Genomic DNA, 24605 nt, shown 5'->3' with positions numbered 1-24605 from the left:
CCTAGCTTCATGGACCAGGGGTCCTAGTGAGGACGGGAGGGATAAGAAAGCAGGAAAGAAATGAAGATTACACCCCAAAGATTTCTTAATGCAGATTACTTAGCTCTTGTTGTCTTTTAACCGGGATAAGTACTGTCTTTCAATGCATTCTTATGAGTGACATGGGGTTTCTAATTTAGGAAGTATGGAAAAGTTACCTTGCTGGATCAGACCAGAAGCAAGAGCGGCCAGCCTGATGCTCACAAAAATAGAATTGGGTAGGGACAGGGTACCTGTTGCTGGGGCTACAACTCGCATCATCCCTGCCAACTGGTCTTCCCGGTGGGTCTGATAAGAGATGGCATCCAACAACAACTGCAGGGCCACAGCTTCCCCTCTCCAGCATAAAGGCAGCAGCCATTGTTTTGTGTTAGTAAGTTTCCTGGTAAAAGCAAGCTCAGTTTTGCTTTAATGGCTAAACAGCCACTGAGAAAACCGAAATCCTTATAAGCCCTGATTCCAGAACACTTGAAGAACAAGTGTTCAATCATACAGAAGAAGAAGAGTTTGGATTTGATATCCCGCTTTATCAACACCCGAAGGAGTCTCAAAGCGGCTAACATTCTCCTTTCCCTTCCTCCCCCACACCAAATACTCTGTGAGGTGAGTGGGGCTGAGAGACTTCAAAGAAGTGTGACTGGCCCAAAGTCACCCAGCAGCTGCATGTGGAGGAGCGGAGACACGAACCCAGTTCACCAGATTACGAGTCTACTGCTCTTAACCACTACACCACACTGGCTCTCCCTAATTTCCGTTTCCTGAGCAAGATGAACCAGATCCAGGGGCTCTTGAAGGAAACTGATATTTCCTCGGTTTCCTAGGCTCAGTTTTGGCACAGAAACAGCTTTGGTCGCCCTGTCAGGAGAGACAGGGAAAATGTGTCCCTGTTAATTCTCCTTGACCTCTCAAGTGGCTTTTGATGCCATTGACCATTGCTATCCTTCTGAAGCAGCTGTCCCAAGTTAGGGGTGGGTGACACCACTTTGCAAATGGTTCCAGTCCTACTTGGATGGTTGTTCCAAGGATGTTGCTTGGGGAGTGTTTTTCAGCAATACCTCAAAGACCACCTCTTTCCATATGAACCTACCTGGACCCTGAGATCATTCTCTGAGACCCTTCTTCATGCGCCTCCTCCACAAGAGGTCTGGAGGGTGGCAACAAAAGAACAGGCCTTTTTTCAGTAGCTCCCCATTTGTGGAATGCTCTCCCCAGGGAGGCTCGCCTGCCACTTTACACACCTTTAGGCACCAGGCAAAAATATTCCTCTGTAACCAGGCCTTTGGCTGATTGACATCCAATGCCAATTTAAATGGCAAATGGGGGGATTATTGGATTGTTCCTGTTTTTATTTTTGTTATGTATCTTGTGTTTCTATCTAGTCATTTTATGCTGTGAACCACCCTGAGACCTGCGGCTATAGGGCAGTATACAAATTTAATAAATAATACAAGCTTCCATCAAAATAAACTGCTGCTGGCTTGCAGCTCTGTGCCCCCTTTTGTTGTTGTTTAGTCGTGTCCGACTCCTCGTGACCCCATGGACCAGAGCACGCCAGGCACTCCTGTCTGTTGTCTTTGTCCATGGAGTTTTCTTGGCAGGGATACTGGAGTGGCTTGCCGGTTCCTGCTCCACTGTGCCCCCTTACAATACGGTAAGTCTTAACGAAGTCATTAACGCTTATCTCTGCTGAGGCACTTCTATGTACGCCTATTTGTACACTACTATGTAAGCCCCTCAGCGGCACCAAGGTCCCTATAAACATGCAGAAAGCTGGTGCTGTCTCAGGAAATCATTTCCACAGAATTGTGGAGTGGGAAGGGACCGTGAGGGTACCTCAGTGGTACCTCAGGTTAAGTACTTAATTCGTTCCGGAGGTCCGTTCTTAACCTGAAACTGTTCTTAACCTGAAGCACCACTTTAGCTAATGGGGCCTCCTGCTGCCACTGCGTCGCTAGAGCACGACTTCTGTTCTCATCCTGAAGCAAAGTTCTTAACCTGAAGCACTATTTCTGGGTTAGCGGAGTCTGTAACCTGAAGTGTATGTAACCTGAGGTACCACTGTACTCCAACGTCCTCGCACTGCGGGAATCTTTTGCTCAACGTGGGGCTCCAACCCACAACCCTGGGATTACGGGTCTTGCTCTCTACCAATGGAGCCGCTCTATCTGGGTCATGGGAAAGGCAGACAACAAGGCTGCGCTCCTATACCTGTCCTCTTGGGACTCAGCCACGACAGGCATCTGGATAGACAGGTGCAGGATTGTTCTGAAGACCGAGTTGTCCTCTAGACTGCGCACTCCTAGGGAGAGGCAGGATGGGTCGCTGTCGCCCCCAACCCCATCCCTCTTAGTCGGGACCCATCCTCTGTCCGAGTCCCTCCTCCCATAATTGCCCAGGCCATAGGTGATGCCCCGCTTGGGCCTTCCCGTTATCATGGCAGCGTAGGCCCGAGCGCTGCTTCTTCCAGGAGGGGTATCCTAGCAACGGCGCTCTAGGGGGCGGGGCTTCTCCTCCTCCTGCCTCCCTCCCTCCCCCCGCCCCTCCCCGCCCGTCTCCTAGCAACGGCGCGGGCGGATTCCTTCACCTGGGGAAGCCGCCGCAGCTCCTCGCGCTCCCGCAAGGCTCCTCCGCCTCCTCCTCGCTCATTCCCTCCTCCTGCCCCGCCGCCGCCGCCGCCACCGCAACGCCCGCCGCCCGCCAGCCCGGTTCACAATGGCCGGGAGAGAGGAAGCGGCGGCCCTGGCGCCACCCCGCCGCCGCCTCCTCCCGAGCGCTGCGAGGCGCATCCTGGAAGTTGGAGTCCGGCGCCGGGCCCAGGCCGCAAGGCGGCTTCGGTACGAGGACTACGACTCCCAGAAGGCCGCTCGGCCGCACAGCGAGCAGAGGCCGGGCCTTGTCTCGCGATGCACGCTGGGAGAAGTAGTCTCCGAGGGTCACAGATACAGCGACAGGCAAATAGGTATTTCTTTCGCTTGCCATCAGTACAGGTAAACGTTGCTATCAGTGCCGGATTTACGAATAAGCTAAACAAGTTATAGCTTAGGGCCCCACTCTCTTGGGGGGCCCCCCGAAAAAAGTAAAGAAAAAAACCCCTGGATGCACATTTCCAAAATATAAGATAAAAAACAAATAAGATAAAACCTACATACAGCAACAGTGTTCTGTGTTGTGTAGGCTTCTATGATGTAAGTAATGGGCCCTGCCTGCTATCCTGCTCCCTAAAATATCACTGGTTTGCACATTTCTGTATATAGGGTGCCTACATTCTGCTGTTTATAATTATTAGTAGTTTGCATCATATATTTTCACTATTTATTATTTTATGTTATAGCAAGTTTCCAGAGACTATATTGTGAGTCTTTGTAAATTGTGTTTCTAAAGGAACTTTTGTTATTGCCAAATGCCAATGTGTTTGCATTATTAAGTTTGTTATGAGTAAAAAATCATTTTAAGTTAGAGCTTAATAATTATTTCACTATTAATATACTTCTTCTTAATCATATTTCACTATTAAAATACTTCTTCTTAACTGTATTTCAGTTCAACAATTACTTTGATAAAATACATATTTTTATGTACAAATGGCTTTAGATACCTATTAAGTCCATAAATTACCATATAGCATATATTCAACACAAAAAACAGTGACTATTTCTTGTTGACAAAGGACAGCTAGACATATAAAGGGTGCCATTACCTTCAGTAGCTTAGGGCCTTATCAAACCTAAATCCGGCCCTGGTTGCCATGGGCGTAGACAGGGTTTTTGTTAAGGGGGTGGGGGCAAAAGGTTGTTGAGCTATTTTTGGGGAGATCACCTAAAAAGTTGTTGTGCTTCATTGGGAGATCACGGGTAAAAATCCTCCCTGAAATATGACATTACGGGAGGCAGGCTTCTTCTGGGGGGGGAGGGTAAAACTACAGTTAATTGAGGGTTTTTTTAATGCATTTCAATCATTTCTGAGGTCTACGCCCATGAACGTTGCATACTGTTAAGGCACCTGGTACAAGTACCCACACCCTGCCAAAGCGACGCTCGGCTTAAACACCGTAATGATGGATGAAGGCACTAGTGAAGCAAGGAATAATAGAATTGTAGAATTGGAAGAGACCACACGGGTCATCGAGTCCAAACCCCTGCAACGCAGGAATCTTTTTCCCACATTTGGGGCTCAAACCCACAACCCTGGGATTAAGAGCTTCACGCTCTGCCGACTGAGCTATCCAAGGTAACTTGGGTTCATGACTGATTGGTAAGTTAACTGACAATAAAGTTTCTGGTGTAATAAACGTAAATCTGCCCTTATTCCTTTGTGGGGGACACAAAAGCCCTTATAGAGCCCTTTGTAGGTTCTCCACCCGTCAGAGAAAAGAACAGAGGCAAACCAGAGAATATTGAGAAGCAAAGCAGCTCGTAAGCCTGATCTTTGTTGAACTGTTGCAGCAGGGTGCTCCCCTCTCACGCAGGAAAGGAGGAGGACCCAGAACAAAGGTGTGTCCGCCCTTATATAGACATTTTAAATTGCCTGCCTTGGAGTCCAAGACCACCCCCAGAAACATCATACCTACATCACAGAAGGGGTGTAGCTCAAGACTACCATCCCAGATATATCATACCTACATCACAGAAAGGGCGGTCTAGAGTGCGTTGTTTACCTCCTGTCTGGCAGGTTACCTGTTAATGCTTACTTGATTGGATACCCTGGGGAGCCTGGCCAGTCTTTTGTAATAACAAATACTTAGTTCCTGAGCCAGGTCACAGGCTCACCCTATTCATACACAGATATACCCTTAAGACAGGTTTTGTGAATGAAAAGACAATGGGGAGGCTTTTCCATTTTCCTTTGACCTTGCAGAGAAAACATTTGGTCAGTTTGGGAGTCAAAATGGTTCCAGGACTGTTTTCCTGTGCTGCTTCAGACATGTGGTTTATATCTTTATGTACGTGTTTGCTTGGTACATTTATGAACATTTATTATTATTATATATATGACCTTAATTTTTTTTATTTCACTGCTACTGGTTTTGCTCCACTCCAAGGAGCTGTCTCAAATGCAGTTCAGCTGGGAAAGGCAGATGACATAAAGCTGGCACACAGGCTAGACAACATACAACTGGCTCCCACATCTCCCCACCAGAGGAGGCCAACAGCAGCACAAACACAAATATTGTGGAGGGCAATTATAGTCTCTTTCCCAGCCTCCTGGAAGTACCAAAAGCTGGTGCAGGTCTTTGCTGCACTTATGGGGGCGGGGGGAATCTTAACCTCTTTAAAGTAAATTCAACGGATTTAATGGAATTATTCCCAAGTAAGTGTATACTGTATAGAATTTGCAGTCTGCAGCTTGACACGAAGCTTAAGGATGTGTAACTACAGCTGTGTGCACACTGGAGCATTTATGTGTACATGAGTCACTGTTTTCCTGTGAAAGATTATGCACACATGAGGCACTTTCAGTTTTAGGACTCCAAACTTGATGTTTCCCTGTCCACACTAGTGGGCAGTGTTTGATGGATTATAGAACAATCCCAAAAGCCATGTTGGCTCCTAATGATTCTAAATACTTCCTCTGCAGAAGGAAAGACCTCAGAGAAACCTTTCCCAGTAGTTATTTTCACTTGCAAATCCTACAAATCCTGTCTTAAGGACATATTTTGTGTATGAACCCTCCAACCTGGATTCAAGAACTGAGGTATTTACCATTTTGAAAGAATAACCCAGACTGGACAGGGAATGCATTCAGTGACCATTACCAGGTATCTTGTCAGGCAGAAGTCAAGCCACACCTTCAAATTTCTGTTGTAGACCACCTCTTTCCGTGACCTATGGATGATGCTTTTTGGGTGGTCTTTGGCTAGGGGGCTGGGCAATTTCTAAAGTCTTACTTAAAACTACAGTGGTACCTCGGGTTAAGTACTTAATTCGTTCCAGAGGTCCGTTCTTAACCTGAAACTGTTCTTAACCTGAAGCACCATTTTAGCTAATGGGGCCTCCTGCTGCTGCTGCGCTGTCGGAGCACGATTTCTGTTCTCATCCTGAAGCAAAGTTCTTAACCTGAAGCATTATTTCTGGGTTAGCGGAGTGTGTAACCTGAAGTGTATGTAACCCGAGGTACCACTGTACTTGCACACCCTTGTTCTGGGTCCTAACCTCTTTGCAAAGGAGAGACGAGGGAAACTCTGTTTCAACAATAAATATCTTCCTTGCTTTCCTCCTTCTTTCCTCCTTTTCCATCATTCTGCCTGGACACTGAGGTCCAGCGCTGAGGGCCTTCTGGCGGCTCCCTCGCTACGAAAAGCCAAGTTACAGGGAACCAGGCAGAGGGCCTTCGCGGTAGTGGCGCCCGCCCTGTGGAACGCCCTCCCATCAGATGTCAAAGAGAAAAATAACTGCCAAACTTTTAGAAGACATCTGAAGGCAGCCCTGTTTAGGGAAGCTTTTAATGTTTAATAGGTTATTGTATTTTAGTGTTTTGTTGGAGGCCACCCAGAGTGGCTGGGGAAACCCAGCCAGATGGGCGGAGTATAAATAATAATTTTTTTATTATTATTATTTTTACTCCTGTCTCCATCCATTCTTCTTTGACGGTTCATGAACCTAGGGGACTAAGAGTTTCTACAACAGTGTCCAGGGCTGCCCATTTAGTAAAAGTGCTCGCGGAGTTCAACGCCTCTGCGACCAGTGGGACTACATTGCCCATAAGCCACTGCGCGGAGCTAGGCGGGCGGCTCCGAGCGTTCCTTTTTCCCCCCGTCCGTCCACCTTTTGTTCCCCCGACCCGTTTCCCAGCCTGATTGGTTCCTACCTAGCTTCCCTCCCGCGTCCCCGAAAGTCCCCTTTCTCCCCGTTCTTGGTCCCCGCCCTCAACTTGCCCCGCGATTGGTCGGGCCCCACCGGCCCGGAGCCGCAATTGGCTCTGCTCGGCGCACCGGCGGCAGTAAGCGAGCCGGGCTGGTGATGGAGGGAGCGCTGCTGAAATGGACCAACTATCTTTCGGGTGAGAGAGAGAGAGAGTCCTCAAGTGGGTCGGGCTTTGCATTTGGGGAGGCGGCCTCTGCCTTCGTCGCCTCCTGCTCCCCGCATGGATCCGCTTGCCCCCCCCATCATATGTACCCCTTTCTTCGCGTTCCTTAGCAACCCAGCTATCCCATAGGGCAGGGGATAGAACCCAGGAGTCCGGGCTTCCTCCCACCCCTACCCCCCCCGTAACCCCAGCCCCCCAAAATGCTCCCTTTCTCATTGTGCGACTTAATCCTTACATCCCTTTCCAGGAAACCGAATCTCACTTGCACCCGCTCCTTCCCCAGCCAAAGGGTTTTAAGGGCTGCCATCTTTCTCTGCGCCTTGTAGCAGTTGCGTAACTGGGGAAAATTCAACGGCTGCAGGTCTTTTTCCAGCAGTGGAGATGAGGGGAAGGAATAAGTGTCACCCACTGACTTATGTTTGGTGGTTTCATTTGTCTCTGTGTGGTTTTTTTTAAAGGGTTAAGGCCGTGCTCGACCACCTCTCCATTGTAGTGAGTCACTTTCCTGGTGCTCCTGAGCAGGATGAGTCCATGTCAACTAGGAGTCTTGTTTTCCGTGGTTTTTCTGCGTTTCTCATTGTAGTTGTTTGAGCACTTCCCATAGGAGGTGTGCCCACAAATACAGAAGCAAAGCAAGACGTGGGGGGGGGGGACTTTGCTTGTGGAGCATCTTCCTGTCATGCATTTGAGATCTTCTCTAGCAAATGCTACGGGATTTTGTCAGAGCAGCCTCCCAAGTGCCGCCCTGGCCCGGCCCAATGACTAGAGTGGGCTGCAATCTCCAAGAAAATAAACAAATACTGGTTTAAATAAAGACTATTTATAGTCAGTGTTACACCCCCATGGTGATGTTTTGTGTATTTATGGTTAAAGCACATATACCTGTGTCAAGAGTGGGGGACATGTAGCCCTCCAGATGTGGCTGGACTACATCTCCCATCATCCTTGACCATTGACTCTGCAGGCTGGGTCTGATGGGTGCGGGAGTAAAAAAAAAAAAGCATCGGGAGGACCACATGCTCCCTCCCATGGTCTTTGCACCCCCTAACCCTTAGCTTTACTGTATTTTGTTTCAAAAAACCCTTACAGTGGTACCTCGGGTTATGCACTTGCCTACGTACAAACGCTTTGGGTTACGAACTCCGCAAACCCAGAAGTAGGTGCTCCAGGTTGCAAACTTTTCCCCGGGATATGAACGCAATCCGCTTCCGGGGCCGCGGGAGGCCTATGTAGGGAATAGGCGCCTCCGGTTAAGAATGCTTTGGGTTAAGAATGGACTTCCAGAACGAATTAAGTTTGTAACCCGAGGTACCACTGTATTAAAAAAATTGTATTGAAGTATGTCTGCATGGGGACGCGGGCGGCGCTGTGGGTTAAACCACTGAGCCTAGGACTTGCCGATCAGAAGGTTGGCGGTTCGAATCCCCGCAATGGGGTGAGCTCCCGTCACTCAGTCCCTGCTCCCGCCAACCTAGCGGTTCGAAAGCATGTCAAAGTGCAAGTAGATAAATAGGTACCGCTCTGGTGGGAAGGTAAGCGGCGTTTCCGTGCGCTGCTCTGGTTCGCCAGAAGCGGCTTAGCTATGCTGGCCTCATGACCTGGAAGCTGTATGCCAGCTCCCTCGGCCAATAAAGCGAGATGAGCGCTGCAACCCCAGAGTCGGTCACGACTGGACCTAATAGTCAGAGGTCCCTTTACCTTTTTATGTTTGCTTGAGAGTGGCTGGGGAAACTCAGCCTGATGGGCAGGGTATAAATAATAAATTATTATTATTATTATTATAGCTTTTGATGACACTGAGCTATTGTTCAAAGATGAAAATGTAGGATGGCTCTGTACACCTTGCTTCCTAACCCTTGGATTCTGCTAGCTGGAGGGCATTAGGAATGGCTGAAGTTGTATATCTGTTAGCGGAGGAAAGCTTCACCTGCCAAGGAGCATGCCAGCTTCACAGGTCCCTGCTACACCTCTGGAAAGTCCTGTAGGCTTAGCTCTAATGCCAGTGGTGCACTGTTTTAAGCCCCAAACAGGGTGTTCCACTTTGATCTTCAGAAAACTCTAGGATCTCCCTCCCCAGCCAACCTGGAGATGGCGTTCTAAGGGTGTGGGAAAGGCAGGTTTGTTTTTTGTTTTAAAGAACTTTCTTTTCTTACCAGTAGTACTTTGGAAGATCTCCCACTTAGATTGTCTCCACCTCACTTAGGAATGAGTGCTGCAATATACGTGTATGCAAAAGGAATCGTTCAGTCATGTTCCTGTTTACATGTGGGTAATTTAATTACATTTTGATTCTCCTTGGAAACTGCTGGTGAGAGAGCTTGACTTGCCATGGAAAAAGGATCCTCATTTCCACATCTCTCTTTTCCCCCTCTCCTCCCACCACAGGTTGGCAGCCACGATACTTTGTACTAGAGAATGGCATCCTCTCCTATTATGATTCACAGGATGACGTGGGAAAGGGCAGCAAAGGCAGCATCAAGATGGCTGTGTGTGAGATCAAAGGTTGGGGCATTTTGTGCTATTTTGTGGGCAAGTGGGGAGGGGAAGCTGTTTAAATGTCACCTTATAAATAAGCCCACAAATCATGGAATCATAGAGTTGGAAGAGACCACAAGGGCCATTGAGTCCAACCCCCTGCCAAGCAGGAAACACCATCAGAGCACTCCTGACATATGGTTGTCAAGCCTCTGCTTAAAGACCTCCAAAGAAGGAGACTCCACCACACTCCTTGGCAACAAATTCCACTGTCGAACAGCTCTTACTGTCAGGAAGTTCTTCCTAATGTTTAGGTGGAATCTTCTTTCTTGTAGTTTGGATCCATTGCTCCGTGTCCGCTTCTCTGGAGCAGCAGAAAACAACCTTTCTCCCTCCTCCATATGACATCCTTTTATATATTTGAACATGGCTATCATATCACCCCTTAACCTCCTCTTCTCCAGGCTAAACATGCCCAGCTCCCTTAGCCGTTCCTCATAAGGCATCGTTTCCAGGCCTTTGACCATTTTGGTTGCCCTCCTCTGGACACGTTCCAGTTTGTTAGTGTCCTTCTTGAACTGTGGGGCCCAGAACTGGACACAGTACTGAGGTGAGGTCTGACCAGAGCAGAATACAGTGGCACTATTACTTCCCTTGTTCTAGATGCTATACTCCTATTGATGCAGCCCAGAATTGCATTGGCTTTTTTAGCTGCCGCGTCACACTGTTGGCTCATGTCAAGTTTGTGGTCAACCAAGACTCCTAGATCCTTTTCACATGTACTGCTCTCAAGCCAGGTGTCAAGCCAGGTATTTGTGCCTCTCATTTTTTTTGCCCAAGTGCAATACTTTACATTTCTCCCTGTTAAAGTTCATCTTGTTTGCTTTGGCCCAGTTCTCTAATCTGTCAAGGTCATTTTGAAGTGTGATCCTGTCCTCTGGGGTGTTAGCCACCCCTCCCAGTTTGGTGTCATCTGCAAATTTGATCAGGATGCCCTTGAGACCATCATCCAAGTCGTTGATAAAGATGTTGAATAAGACCGGGCCCAAGACAGAACCCTGTGGCACCCCACTAGTCACTCTTCTCCAGGATGAAGAGGAACCATTGATGAGCACCCTTTGGGTCCGGTCAGTCAGCCAGGTATTAACCTGCCTCCCAAATATTAGAATCATAGAATTGCAGAGTTAGAAGGGGGCAATTCCCTGCAGTGTGGGACTCTCAGCTAAATCATCCATGACCGATGGCCACAGACTGTTCAATTATCAGACTTTTCCAAGTATTGACCTGAAGCTGACCTGCCAGTACTTACCTGGGTCTTCTTTCCCCCCTTTTGAAGATAGGGATAACATTTGCCTGCCTCCAGTCTGCAAGGACCTCACCTGTTCTCCGAGAATTCTCAAAGATTATAGATAGAGGCTCTGAGATTGCATCTGCAAGCTCCTTTAGTGCCCTTGAATGCAGCTCACCAGACCCTGGGGATTTGAATTCATTTAAAGTCGTGAGGTGTTCCTTTACCATGTCTTCTCCTACCTTGGGCTGCAGCTGTCTCTTTGCATCATTTATTCTGTTATCACCAGGTTGGGCATCGCCTTCCTTTTGGATGAAAACAGAGGCAGAGTAGGTATTGGGCTGTTACACCTTCTCTCTATCGCCCAATAGAGTTTCTCTGGCTTCTCCATGCAGAGGACCAACTACTTGCTTGTTCTTCCTCTTGCTTCGAACATAGCCAGAGAAACCTATTATTATTAGCCTCTCTTGCAAGCCTGAGCTCATACCCGGCCTTGGCTGGGGAGGGCGGGGTATAAATAAAAATTATTATTATTATTATTATTATTATTATTATTATTATTATTAGCTTTGGCCTGCCTGACCTTATCCCTGCAACTGTTGGCTACTCATGTATACTCTTCCTTTGTGATTTCCCCTTTCTTCCATTTCTTGTACATGCCCTTCTTAAATCTCAGCTCCTTATGCAGCCACACTGGTTTCTTTCTTTCTTTTAAATAAGTTTTTATTTGAAATTTTATTTACAACATAGCCCCCTCCCCAACACAGAAATCCACCCCCATCAGACACAAACATAACAAACAACAAGCATAATATACAACAATACAAACAACCAAATAAAAGACTTCCTTTATCCTGTTTCTGGCATCTTATTTACTTCTTATAAGCTGTTTCCTTTATGAATAATTATTAAGATTTTTCTAATTATAACTTAAATATCCACAAAGTCTCCTGCAGACATTAATCGAAACAAGTCCAGATGTGAATTTTAGGGCACTATTCTGTGAAGTATTCTCTGCATTTTCCCCATGCTTTTTGAAATTCTTGTCTAGTATGATCTCTAATTGCATCTGTTAATCTAGCCAGTTCAATATACTCTAACGGTTTGTCTTGCCGTTCCATTTTTGTTGGCACAATTTCTTTTTTCCAGTTTTTAGCAATTAGGATCCTTGCTGCTCCTGTAGCTTAGAGGAATATTTTCTGATCTTCACTTGCTATACCTGCGTCTGTTATCCCTAGTAGAAAAGCTTCTGTATTTTTTATAAAGTTATACTTAAACATTCTTTTAAGCTCGTCATATACTATGTTCCAGAAGCTTTTGATTTTTTCACAGGTCCACCAAACATGTATAAGTGTCCCCTCTGTTTTACCACACCTCCAGCACAGATTTGTTTTTGTCTTGTACATTTTAGCTATTTTGGTAGGTGTTAAGTACCATCTATAAAACATCTTGATTAGATTTTCCCTTGATACTTCGACAGGCTGTAAATTTCCAGTTCTTTCTCCATAATTCTTCCCAAGCCACACTGGCTTCTGTAGACGCCTCCCACTTTTCTTTCTTCTTGGAATTGTCTACAATTGTGCCGTCAACATTTCACCTTTTAAAAAAAACCCTCCCGTCCAACAATTAGTAGCCTTCATTTTCCTGCTGGCTTCAGAGAAGAAGCCCCCTCCTTCATAGACTGTATGGAAACACAGGCTGCTAATAACAAAACTTGCTGCCTTATAATCAGACTGCTGGAGGAGGGAAGGCTCACCCCCACCCCCTTCTGCTAACCTGCTGCATTTTCATGCTGGTCGGGGAGGAGTAGAATTTCCTCCCTCCATATCCAGCACAGAAATCAGTGGTTCAAGAGCTCTTGTCTCAAGGCCTCTTCACTCTAACAGACCCGAGTCTTTTGAATGATCTGAATTATTGGCACCAGACCCCTGGCTGTATTGCTGACCTCCAAGGCACAAGCTCAAGGCAATTTCATGTGGCCCCATTTAGCTCCCAAATAATCTCAGAGTGGCTAGAAGAGGAACTTCTCCCCTTTAACTGCATCATCTTGGACGAGCGGGGGAACTGGGCAGCTAAAGTTATTTAATGTAGAATGCAAAAGTGTGATTGTGTATGTCCAGAGGGAGGTATCCCATGAAATAATTCCACTAGGACAAGGAATTATGGGCGTGTACAGAACTTTGCCTTCCAATGGCATAGCTAGCCACTCGGTTGTCTGGGGTGGCACGTATGCTGCGCACCTGGGGGCAGGGTAAGCAGGGCGGCTGAAGGGGAGGTGGTGGGTTAATACAAGCATCACACTGCTGTGGATCGGGCACGCTGCAGACCCCGCGGTAAGTGTGCCCATTGCCCCCCTAGCTATGCTTCTGTCACCTCCCTCCCCCCCCCCCCCACATACCTCCTTAAATCTGTTTTCTGAGGTTTCCCAACCATCTAGAGCAGCCTTCCTCAACCTTGGCCCTCCAGATATTTTGAGACTACAATTCCCATCATGCCTGACCACTGGTCCTACTAGCTAGGGATGATGGGAGTTGTAGGCCAAAAGCATCTGGAGGGCCGAGGTTGAGGAAGCCTGCTCTAGAGAATATTGGGGGGGCATATGGGAAGGGGAGAGGGAGGGGACACTACTGGAAGGACTATTTTGGATGCTGCCCTGCGTCTTGTGTATGAAGCCACTGGCATCTCAACATCCTCTCCGCTCTCTTTTCCCTAACTGCTTCCATAGTCCACACGACTGACCCCACTCGCATGGAGCTGGTCATCCCTGGTGAGCAGTACTTCTACCTGAAGGCAGGAGGCGCCGCTGAGAGACAGAAATGGCTTGTGGCTTTGGGCAGCTCCAAGGCCTGCCTCGGGGACAGCAGGAGCCAGAAAGAGAGAGGTTGGTTCTTTGCAAATAGCTTTGTCCTGACAAGCCCAGAGTGGGGTTGTGGGGCTGAGATCCGAGGATGGTGTTAGCAGAGCTGGGGGAATGTAAGGTGGGAACTTCCGGTTAAACCATGATAAGAGTGAGGTGTTTGAGTCTCACACCTCCTTACCAAACATCCTTGATCCTGCTTGGTCCACTTGAGGGCTCTCAACTCAGTCTAAGCCTGTGGGTCTTGCGCATGCCTTGTTGGGGAAGAGAAAGTAACCAGTTAACTAGATTCTCCCAGGTTGATTTCAACGGTTTCTCCTTGAACACCTGGTCTATCCCTGGAAAGAATGGGAAAATCGGACTGGATGTGAAGCTAACATGGAACCGGCCACAGGAGGCGCTGCAACTCTCCAACAGTTTGATTATACAGTGGTACCTCAGGTTAAGTACTTAATTCGTTCCGGAGGTCCGTACTTAGCCTGAAACTGTTCTTAACCCGAAGCACCACTTTAGCTAATGGGGCCTTCTGCTGCCCCCACGCCGCCAGAGCACGACTTCTGTTCTCATCCTGAAGCAAAGTTCTTAACCTGAAGCACTATTTCTCGGTCAGCGGAGTCTGTAACCTGAAGCGTATGTAACCTGAAGTGTATGTAACCCAAGGTACCACTGTACTGTTGATGATGCCCTCTCCTGTTGTCTGTGAAGACAGACGGATACAGCAATGCAATTTTGCCCACGTTTTACTTACCAAGCAAGACTGAGTTATATTACTTTAACCAAGATATCTTTGGAATTCCCAAGTTGCGTTACAACTTTCTAGCACCCCCTCATGTTTGGAATTTGAAAGTTGAAAAATTTGGCATGCCCTAGAGGGGGCTGTTTTAAAAACATTGAGATCAGAGGTTCCCAACCGTTGGTGCATGGACCACCAATAGTCTGCAAGCCTAATTCAGGTTGTCCATGGCGTGCCTGCATTAAATATTCATATTGATGTCTAGGACGCGGGTGGCACTGTGGGTTAAACCACAGAGCCTAGGACTTGCCGATCAGAAGGTTGGCAGTTCGAATCCCCGCGATGGGGCGAGCTCCCGTTGCTTGGTCTCTCCTCCTGCCAACCTAGCAGTTCAAAAGCACGTCAAAGTGCAAGAAGATAAATAGGTACCGCTCTGGCGGGAAGGTAAACGGTGTTTCCATGCCCTGCTCTGGTTCACCAGAAGCGGCTTTGTCATGCTGGCCACATGACCCAGTAGCTGTACGCCAGCTCCCTCAGCCAGTAAAGCAAGATGAGCACCGCAACCCCAGAGTCGTTCGCAACTGGACCTAATGGTCAGGGGTCCCTTTACCTTTATTGATATCTAATTGTATTTTATTACTTGTTTTATTTCATATATTGGGTTACAATTTGAATTCTATGGAATGCAGCTTGTGATGCCACCAGGTGCAATATAAGAAGTAAAAGACGCAGTATAAATACAAACAAAGCCCATTAGAGCTGCTACAGCAGGCAGAAAAGCCATTAGGTGGCTGTCAAGATGATCAGCATCTTTGACATGGTCCTTGGGCAGTGGGGGGGGGGGAGGGAGAAAGTTTGGGAACCACTCAGATGAAGTCTTTCTTTTATTTTACTGATTTTAAATATATTTTCCCTTTTGTTACTCTCCCTGAGCCTTTGGGAAGCAGTGAGTTTTCAAGCTATAGAAACAAACCACCCAGGGCGGTACAAAATTGGTTGTGTTTTCTACTTTCAGAAGAGATGACATTTGCAGTACAGTGGTACCTCGGGTTACATACGCTTCAGGTTACAGACTCCGCTAACCCAGAAATATTACCTCGGGTTAAGAACTTGGCTTCAGGATGAGAACAGAAATCGTGCTCTGGCGGCATGGCGGCAGCAGGAGGCCCCATTAGCTAAAGTGGTACTTAAGGTTAAGAACAGTTTCAGGTTAAGAACAGACCTCCGGAACGAATTAAGTACTTAACCCGAGGTACTACTGTATATCACTAGGGACACTTTGCCCTTGGAATCCTTGATGGCCCACCAGAGGGCAGTGTGGTACAGGGAGCAAATGTTATTTGACTGCCAAGCTCAGCCAGTTAGTTATACAAAACAAGTTAAATACAGTGGTGCCTCGCAAGACGAAATTAATTCGTTCTGCGAGTTTTTTCGTCTTGTGAATTTTTCGTCTTGTGAAGCACGGTTTCCCATAGGAAATGCATTGACGGTTTCCCATAGGAATGCATTGACGGTTTTAAGAAAAAGGCACAAGACGTTTTCGTCTTGCGAAGCAAGCCCATAGGGAAATTCGTCTTGCGAAGCAACTCAAAAAACAAAAAACTATTTCGTCTTGCGAAGCATTCATCTTGCGAGGTACCACTGTACCATGAAAATCCCTGAAACAAGAAGTAATCGACTAAAAATATTATAGAATTAAACTAAATAACAAAAATCACAAAGTTTAAGGAAAAAATTAGAAAAACCTAGAATTGAACAAAGCCTTAACAGGATGCTGGCTACAAACCTCGTTTCACTGAACTATTCAGTTTCCCCAGAAGGAAATAGAGAAATCATAAACCTTAAATGATTTTAAACAAACTCAAGAACAGGGCTGAAATGCTCCCCTGAGTCTGAGTTTGAAAACCTCAATAGCAAGTTTAAGACACAGCCCTATTTAAAGGAAGCCAAGCAGTAGCGATAAGGAGCTGAGGACTTCGCTGTGAAAACTCCAGTATTGCCTTTACAAAAAGGTTTTCAAAAACCTACACAGCACAAATTCAAAAAAAGGAATACTGAGATAAGCTCTTTTAGATTTTGAACAAACTCAAGAACAGGACTGAAATGCTCCCATGGTCTAGATGTTACTGCTGATGTTGAAGACTGTTAGTTATGGCTCTGCATTAATCTCTCTCACACACACCCCCAAGCTGGCAGTAAAGCTGTGCCATGTTTTTCTGTGTCCCCACCCCCCAGCCCACTTTTTTTTTTGTTTTCAGTAAGTGTCACTACTGCTTTCTGCTCCAAATAGAAATTTCACTGCACTTGGCTTCACTCCACAGCAGCTCTCTTCCGCTCTCAGCAAAAGGGAAAAGACTCTTTTGTGCGCGCTGCTCATTTTTTCCACGATCCCTTTTTCAGTTCTTGCTCTGCTTGCTTGTCTTCCTCAGATCTGGACCTAAGCAACGAGTCCCTCGGGAGGAAGCTGTCTGAACTGCGACTGTATTGCGACGTGCTGACACAGCAGGTCCTCGCCGTACAGGATGCGACACATCCTCAAGACAATGGCTCCCCTCTTGACCTCCAGGTGAGGGCATCATGCAGTTTGGGGGCCGTGGCATCAGGGAACGTTGCATGCTGCAAGCACCTGTCCCAGCAGGTGTGAGGAACCGTTCGCCCACCAGATGAGAACAGCAGAGGCAGCTGGAAGGAGAATTCAGGGATTTGTTGTTGTTGTTTAGTTGTTTAGTCGTTTCCGACTCTTCGTGACCCCATAGACCAGAGCACGCCAGGCACTCCTGCCTTCCACTGCCACTCACAGTTTGGTCAAACTCATGTTCGTAGCTTCGAGAACACTGTCCAACCATCTCGTCCTCTGCTCTCCCCTTCTCCTTGTGCCCTCAACATCAGGGTCTTTTCTAGGGAGTCTCCTCTTCTCATGAGGTGGCCAAAGTACAGTGGTACCTCGGGTTAAGAACTTAATTCGTTCCGGAGGTCCGTTCTTAACCTGAAACTGTTCTTAACCTGAAGCACCACCTTAGCTAATGGGGCCTCCTGCTGCCGCCGCGCCGCCGGAGCACGATTTCTGTTCTCATCCTGAAGCAAAGTTCTTAACTCAAGGTACTGTTTCTGGGGTAGCGGAGTTTGTAACCTGAAGCATATGTAACCTGAAACGTATGTAACCCAAGGTACCACTGTAATGGAGCCTCAGCTTCAGGACCTGTCCTTCCAGTGAGCACTCAGGGCTGATTTCCTTCAGAATGGAGAGGTTTGATCTTCTTGCAGTCCATGGGACTCTCGAGAGTCTCCTCCAGCACCATAATTCAAAAGCATCAATTCTTCGGCAATCAGCCTTCTTTATGGTCCAGCTCTCACTTCCATACATCACTACTGGGAAAACCATAGCTTTAACTATCCGGACCTTTGTTGGCAAGGTGATGTCTCTGCTTTTTAAGATGCTGTCTAGGTTTGTCATCGCTTTTCTCCCAAGAAGCAGGCGTCTTTTAATTTCGTGACTGCTGTCACCATCTGCAATGATCATGGAGCCCAATAAAGTAAAATTTCTCACTGCCTCCATTTCTTCCCCTTCTATTTGCCAGGAGGTGATGGAACCAGTGGCCATTTAAAAATAATAATAATAATAATTATAAGTTGTGTGCCCTTGTTTCTTAATTTAATCCTGGATTAAATTGGATTCCAATGCATTATTGCATACTGCTTTACAGTGGTACCTCGGGTTACATACTCTTCAGGTTACATACGCTTCAGGTTACAGACTCCGCTAACCCAGAAATAGTGCTTCAGGTTAAGAACTTTGCTTCAGGATGAGAACAGAAATCGTGCTCCAGTGGCATGGCAGCAGCAGGAGGCCGCATTAGCTAAAGTGGTGCTTCAGGTTAAGAACAGTTTCAGGTTAAGAACAGACCTTCGGAACAAATTAAGAACTTAACCTGAGGTACCACTGTATTTGGTATAAGTTGTTTATTTTAAAGTTATTGTGACTTTTCATGTAGGATCTGATTGTTCTATTAATGTTTGATGTTTTATTATTATTTCTGTATGTGTTGGAAGCCGCCTAGAGTGGCGGGGTATAAACATTAATAATAATAATAATAATAATAATAATAATAATAATAATAATAATAATAATATAATGTTGCTGAACTCCAACTCCCAGCACCCCTGCCCATTGGCCATGACTGCAAGGGCTAATAGGCTGTTGTATTCCAGGAAAATATTGGTGGGCCAAAGGTTCCCCACTACTCTGTTCCAGGGAGCTTAGCTGGGTCATTTGTGAGCAAAATGTGGTCTCCCTCTGGCAGGGTTGGCCCAAGACGTTTTTGTTTTCTTGGGGTGGAAAACCGACAGGGCACCGCTCCTAGCTGATGCCATCCACAGCGGTGTTCAAAGCTGTAACCTTGGAGAGCCAGTGCCAAAGGAGTGGATGAACTACTGCTACCTTGAGAGAAGGAGTTTTGTCTGTACTGAGCTCAGTGCACCTAGGGAGCATCCCATTTGTTCATTACGGTGCTTGTGGTGCAGCCCTCCCACTTGGCTGCGCAGTCTTAGTTTTCACATACAGAACCATTTATTTGAAAGCTCCCCTTGCCCCCAGTATGGGCACTAAGGTGGCACAGAGCTAGGTTACCTTAGCAGCAGAATCTTTGAACTGGCCCTGGGCTGAAGCCTCTTGGGACTTGCACTGAGTCGCTGAGGCCCTGAAGGCCAGGCTGGTCAGGCTTCCTGCTCACTCCTCTTCCTGCTCTTGGCTTCCTCCAGAAGATGAACGAAGCGTCATCCTTGTTGCGAGCAACCTGCAGCCAGTTCATCTCCACACTAGAAGAGTGCATGAAATTTGCAAACACCCGATTGGCTCCTGAGCTGTACCATCCTCTGACGGTCCCCCAACCTTTTGACTTTGTGGGCACCAAACTCCCACATTCTCACCGGGTGAGTCCAATCATTCCTTCCTTCCTTGTATTTATATTCTGCCTTTCTACCCAGATAGGAAGTGCTAACAGATTAAAGTCTGATATGCAACATACATATATAATATTCCTTGGAAAGGGAATTTCACAAGTGCGGTGGGAGTGGGTGACGCTGTGGTCTAAACCACTGAGCCTCTTGGGCTTGCTGATCAGAAGGTTGGCAGTTCGAATCCCCGCAACAGGGTGAGCTCCCGTTGCTCTGTCCCAGCTCCTGCCAACCTAGCAGTTCAAAAGCACGCTGGTGCAAGTAGATAAATAGGTACCACTGTGGCAGGAAGGTAAACGGCATTTCTGTGCGCTCTGGCTTCTGTCATGGTGTTCTGTTGTGCCAGACGGAAGCAGTTTAGTCATGCTGGCCACATGACCTGGAAAGCTGTCTGTGGACAAACGCTGGCTCCCTCGGCCTGAAAACGAGATGAGTGCGACACCCCATAATTCCATTTGACTGGACTTAACTGTCCAGGGGTCCTTTACCTTTTGCCTTTTACCTGCTGTGGTGCCCTGTTCTTTACCTTTGTTAATTTAGTCTCTTGAGTCTCTTGGACTTACAAGGGAGGGTATTAATTGAAGAGTTAGTTTGAGACCCCCATTTTTCACGATGTTAAGGTTTTGAAGAAACCCTGGTATGAGAAGTGATGGTGTGTTTACGTGTGGCATCAGAGGAAGGAAGGAGCTTATTTGTGGTGAGAAATGAAGACACCTGTCCTATACAATGGGGCACTTTCATATCTTGGTTCGCCACTACTGCAGATCAGGCATGAGCCAACTCCCATTTCCCAATCCTGCTGCAGTTAGTCTAAAGATCAATCTCAAAAACCTAATGTGGGTTCTGGCGGTTCCTTCATTGTGAGAAGTGAGGTTACAGGGAACCAGGCAGAGGGCCTTCTCGGTGATGGCACCTGCCCTGTGGAACGCCCTCCCATCAGATGTCAAGGAAATAAACAACTACCTGACTTTTAGAAAACATCTGAAGGCAGCCCTGTTTAGGGAAGTTTTTAATGTTTGACGTATTTATCATGTTTTTAATATTCTATTGGGAGCTGCCCAGAGTAGCTGGGGAAACCCAGCCAGATGGGCAGGGTTTAAACTGTTGTTGTTGTAAGTTGCTTTCAACTAGAGCTGCAGTACTTGAGTTGATTTGCAGCATAATCCTAAGCAGTTCTATGCAGAAGTCTGTCGTATTGAATTCAAGTAAGTGGGTTTAGGATTGCAGCCTTAATTTGGGTCAATCAATTTTAAAAAATATTTTGCTTAAGCAAAATTGGTGTTCCATTTGTAAACGGGAGCAGGTTAAGGAGAGGCTGAAGGATGATGAGTAATTTGATGGTTTTTCAATTTGCTGTGTCTGGAGTGGTGACCCTAATCCACATTTGCGAGGGTGAACGCAGCAGAGAGGCTCTAATTATTCCCTCATTATCTTAAGATTTCTAGTGCACGGCTTGCTATTTGTGCTTTATTTGGTTTTATATCGTCTTCTAGCCCGTCTGATTTTTGCATGTGGCCTGTTTTTCAATTTTTATGTTTTTATACCACTCGCTTCCCAGAGGGCATTGGTTACTGGGCAGTATACAGAGTCGGTTCACAAACAAATGCGCAACTCTGGAATATCAGGATGCTGTTACATTGTCCTTGCGTTCTCATTGCCATGGAATCCCACCCCCCACTTTTATTTTTCCAGGTAAGGCGCTCCATGAGCCATACAGGCATAGCCTCATCAGAAAGGTAAGCACTCATAGGAAGGTAAGAAGTGATGGACAGACACACTCTAGCCCGACTCAAAAAACTGTTTGCTTTGCCCAAGCATTCTTGGGCAGTGCTCAGTAGGGGGATAATGTGGATCCTTTTGAGCCTTGGCTGAGAAAGTTGGCAAGGCACCCTCCCTTTTCTCTGCCAGTTCCCCTCCCTCCTTCCCAACCAGAGAATCTTACTGAGAAAGGTGGGCAGGGAGGGCTCAGCAGAGATAAGAAAGCATGCTGAAGATCACATCTTCAGTCCCCAGCATCTCCCGGTTGGGCTGGAATTGTTCCCTGCTCAAACCCCTGGAGAGCCACTGCTTGTCCTTGTCACCAGAACCGAGTGAAAAGGACTGTTGGTTTGACTTGGGTTCACTCAAGGCCTGCAAAATGCCTCATGCCCTCTTTGCTGCTAGGTATCCTATTTTTTCAAGGGTAAGGTTTTCCGCTTGGGAAAGGGATTAGGGGACTGAGAGGGAAGGGCTGGCAAGTAGGGTGGATAAAAATCAATGATTTTTTAAAAAAATAAAAAATAGGATTTTTTAAAATTTAAATTGGATTTTTATTATTATTACTTTTTGGAGGAAAAATCATTCTAAAGGTAGTTTTCTGTTTAAGTTGCATTATAGTCCAAAGGCTATTCATTAGGAATTAAGGATTTGTTTTACGTTTTTCATGTATGCTAAAACTAAGTCTGTTTTTTAAAAAAACAACCCAAATTGTTTAACCACATCAGTTAAGAAACATGGATACATATGCTATAATGTTGCTGTTTTAGTTAAATAAATTGTTTAAATTCTTATTAAGGAAATGATTATTTTTCTCCTTCCAATAAAGTACAGCAGAAAATATAAACAGTTAACTTATTACAACCTTACAATAATTACATAATTATCTGTCTATGTATTTCTAATAGTATAACCTAATCAGTAATTTTTGATATAACTGTAAAAACTACTCTGAAAATTTATTATTCCAAAAAGGAAACCTTCATCTGGTTGTAAATATGAAGGCTATACCAGCAAGAATGAATCTTTCTACAAAAAAAAAGATTTAAATCAAGTCTTACTGACTAGTGATTTAAATCGTGATTTAAATCAATTTGATTTTAATCAAATCTACCCTGCTGGCAAGTGACAACCCCATTAAAAAACCAGGCCTGCTTACAAAAATTTCCAAGCTGACAGAGCCCACATTCCAAACCTCCTTGGTTCTAAATTGTTTTATTTCGTCGTCCCGTTGCCTGATTGTTCTCTACAGTAGATCTGGGCAACAGGAAATGCCTTGTGCTATGGAAATGAGAGTGCCTCTTTCCTCTCCCCCCCCCCCCCCCGCCCAAGCCAGGGATGAATTCTGCAGTCCATATGTAGCTTACGCAAGGTGCTTATTTTGCATAGCACACCCTGCTTTTTTGTGTGCATCCCCACATATGCTTACTCGGGAATAAGTTCCCTGGAAATCTTCCCTTGCAGAGCTCTGGAGCAGGCTCGGATCTTGCCCGCACCCGCCAAGGGCACCGTGACGGTTCTGCGCAACTTGGAGGAGATGGTGATGTTTCGTTCGCAGCAATGGGGGCAGCCGGGTTCCCAGTCCGAAAGCGCCCCCAGCACCATCGTCGAAGAAGCAGTTGGTAAGGGCTGCCACAAGATAACTGCTTGAGGCTAACGTGGGAGGGGAGAGGTGGTGAATTTTGGTAGGCAGGCAGCCTTCCCCTCGGCCCTGTAAAAACAATAATAATTGGAGCATGCTGCCTTTCTTCCATTAGCAATTATAATTACCGTATTTTTCGCTCTATAAGATGCACTTTCCCCCTCCTAAAAAGTAAGGGGAAATGTGTGTGCGTCTTATGGAGTGAATGCAGGATGCGCAGCTATCCCAGAAGCCAGAACAGTGAGAGGGAGCACAGCGCAGCGCTCCCTCTCACTGTTCTAGCTTCTGGCTTAGCCACACAAAGCCTCCACAGGGCAGCGGGGAGCCTTCATTCCGCTGCCCTGTGGAGGCTTCGCATGGCTATTCCCCATCAGTCCCTTCTCCCTCCTTGGGGAAAAGCCCCCAAAAGCCACAAACACGCTCTGCGCACTCTTTAATCTGGGAAACATAATATGGTTAGAGTTCCTCTTCTGCAGGATTTTGCTTGCCTCTGGTGGGGTGTGTGGCCTCGGAGGGTGTTGGTAGGATGTCTGTGCTCAGAAGTGGAATCCGCCACTCTCTCTCTCACTCCCAGTTTCTTCCTCTTTTTCATCTCAGACGTCCTCTCGTCGGCCCAGGACTCTCCAGTGGACTCAGCTGCTGGGGACCAACGACTGTAATCCGGATATTGGCATTGCCGCAGCTCTTGTCGACACTTTGGAGCCATCCTTGCTGCTAGCTCGCTAGCTAGCTAGAAGAACTGGCCCGGGGCTCCCTCCTCTAGTTTAGGAATAGCCTTGGCCTGCAGGGTGCGATGGCGGAAGCATCCTTTGCTCCTAGGAAGGCGGTGTGCATGAAGGGCAAGGAGTAGATGCCAGACTTGGTTCTGTGCTTCAGTCTTGTAGTTGCCAAGGTGTGTCTCAGAATGCTGCCCAGGTCCGCTGGCTTTTACAAAGCTGAGAAGGGATGGGGTCTGGGCAGCGGGATAGCGATTAGCTCTCCATGCTGGATTGGGTGTGACGGAAGTGGCGGTCCTGACGAGAGCCTGGGGTGCTTGGGAGGCAGCTTCTGATTGGACAGGTTGCCCCCAGCGCTCTCCGGGGGCTGTCCCCAGTGGTCCTATGCTCTAATTAGGTCCGAGGTTTGGTCACCGGTGCAGCTGGAGCCCGGGGACTCGCGGTCTGTGGCAGATGTAGAGCACCTTTATCCCTCTCACCGGCATAAGATCTGTCGCTCGGTCAAACCTTAGAGTTGCTTTGCTCCAGGATGTCTTGGGAAGTGCCCTGCTGGTTTGACTCTTGGCCAGGATCTTTTTTTGCCTAGGAATCTGCTCCAGGAAGGACCTCCTTGCTGAGCATTCTTCCTCCTTCCTCAGCAGAGAGCTCTTCTTGCAAGCCGCTCTTCCCCCAAAGAGACACCCCGAACTTGCAGGACAGGTTGTAGTATTCTTCTCGATGCTGTCTCCCTGCTTCTCTTCAGCAGAGGCGTTGGCCTTGAACGAATGTCCGATGTAGAAACAGCAGCCTCTTTGGACATCTGACCTCACAGCAACATTGGGCTGCTTCCCTCCGCACAGCGTGGGACCGGGGTCAGCTGACCACAACCAGTCACATACCAAACATCGAATTGACTCTACTGTCGTTTGCTGTACGGGAACTTACTGTTTTGTCTTGTGGGGTTCTCTGCCATCTCCGTTTTTGTAGGGATCTTGGGCGGTTCTCCCTTCTCTCGTTCCTTTCTCCCTGTTCCACACACACAGACACCCCCGCAAACCCCCAGTCTCTGGAGCCCGTTTCCCATGACGAGCCCTGCCCAAAGATCAGACTCTAATTTTGAATGAAGACTCTAATTTTGAAACAAA

At 47.0% G+C, this 24605-nt stretch overlaps 2 protein-coding genes across 8 annotated transcripts in view; one reads left to right on the top strand and one right to left on the bottom strand.

Moving 5' to 3' along the window:
• Window positions 1–2766, bottom strand: part of TARBP2 (TARBP2 subunit of RISC loading complex) — a 13437-nt gene extending 10671 nt beyond the window's left edge. Inside the window, exon 1 of one of the 3 annotated variants that reach the window (XM_083427722.1) lies at window positions 2624–2766. In XM_083427722.1, the coding sequence (XP_083283848.1) occupies window positions 2624–2685 (62 nt within the window). In that variant the 5' untranslated portion in view covers window positions 2686–2766. Of the gene's footprint in view, window positions 1–2247; window positions 2530–2623 lie in introns of those variants that run through there. The other 2 variants (XM_083427723.1, XM_083427724.1) reach the window with 2 other exon arrangements.
• Window positions 1–24605, top strand: part of LOC310671628 (pleckstrin homology domain-containing family A member 3-like) — a 27901-nt gene extending 3296 nt beyond the window's left edge. For 2 of the 5 annotated variants that reach the window (XM_083427986.1, XM_083427985.1), the window contains exons 2-8: window positions 9448–9564; window positions 13551–13706; window positions 16845–16981; window positions 19174–19344; window positions 21061–21104; window positions 22588–22745; window positions 23363–24605. In XM_083427986.1, the coding sequence (XP_083284112.1) occupies window positions 9543–9564; window positions 13551–13706; window positions 16845–16981; window positions 19174–19344; window positions 21061–21104; window positions 22588–22745; window positions 23363–23424 (750 nt within the window). In that variant the 5' untranslated portion in view covers window positions 9448–9542 and the 3' untranslated portion in view covers window positions 23425–24605. Of the gene's footprint in view, window positions 1–4012; window positions 4267–6810; window positions 7036–9447; window positions 9565–13550; window positions 13707–16844; window positions 16982–19173; window positions 19345–21060; window positions 21105–22587; window positions 22799–23362 lie in introns of those variants that run through there. The other 3 variants (XM_083427987.1, XM_083427983.1, XM_083427984.1) reach the window with 3 other exon arrangements.

Source organism: Podarcis tiliguerta (genome assembly GCF_965153285.1).
Source record: "Podarcis tiliguerta genome assembly, chromosome: 2".
NCBI classification, from domain to species: Eukaryota; Metazoa; Chordata; class Lepidosauria; order Squamata; family Lacertidae; genus Podarcis; species Podarcis tiliguerta.
The sequence above is the reverse complement of the archived record's forward strand: the minus strand, read 5'-3'. Positions and strand labels throughout refer to the sequence as shown.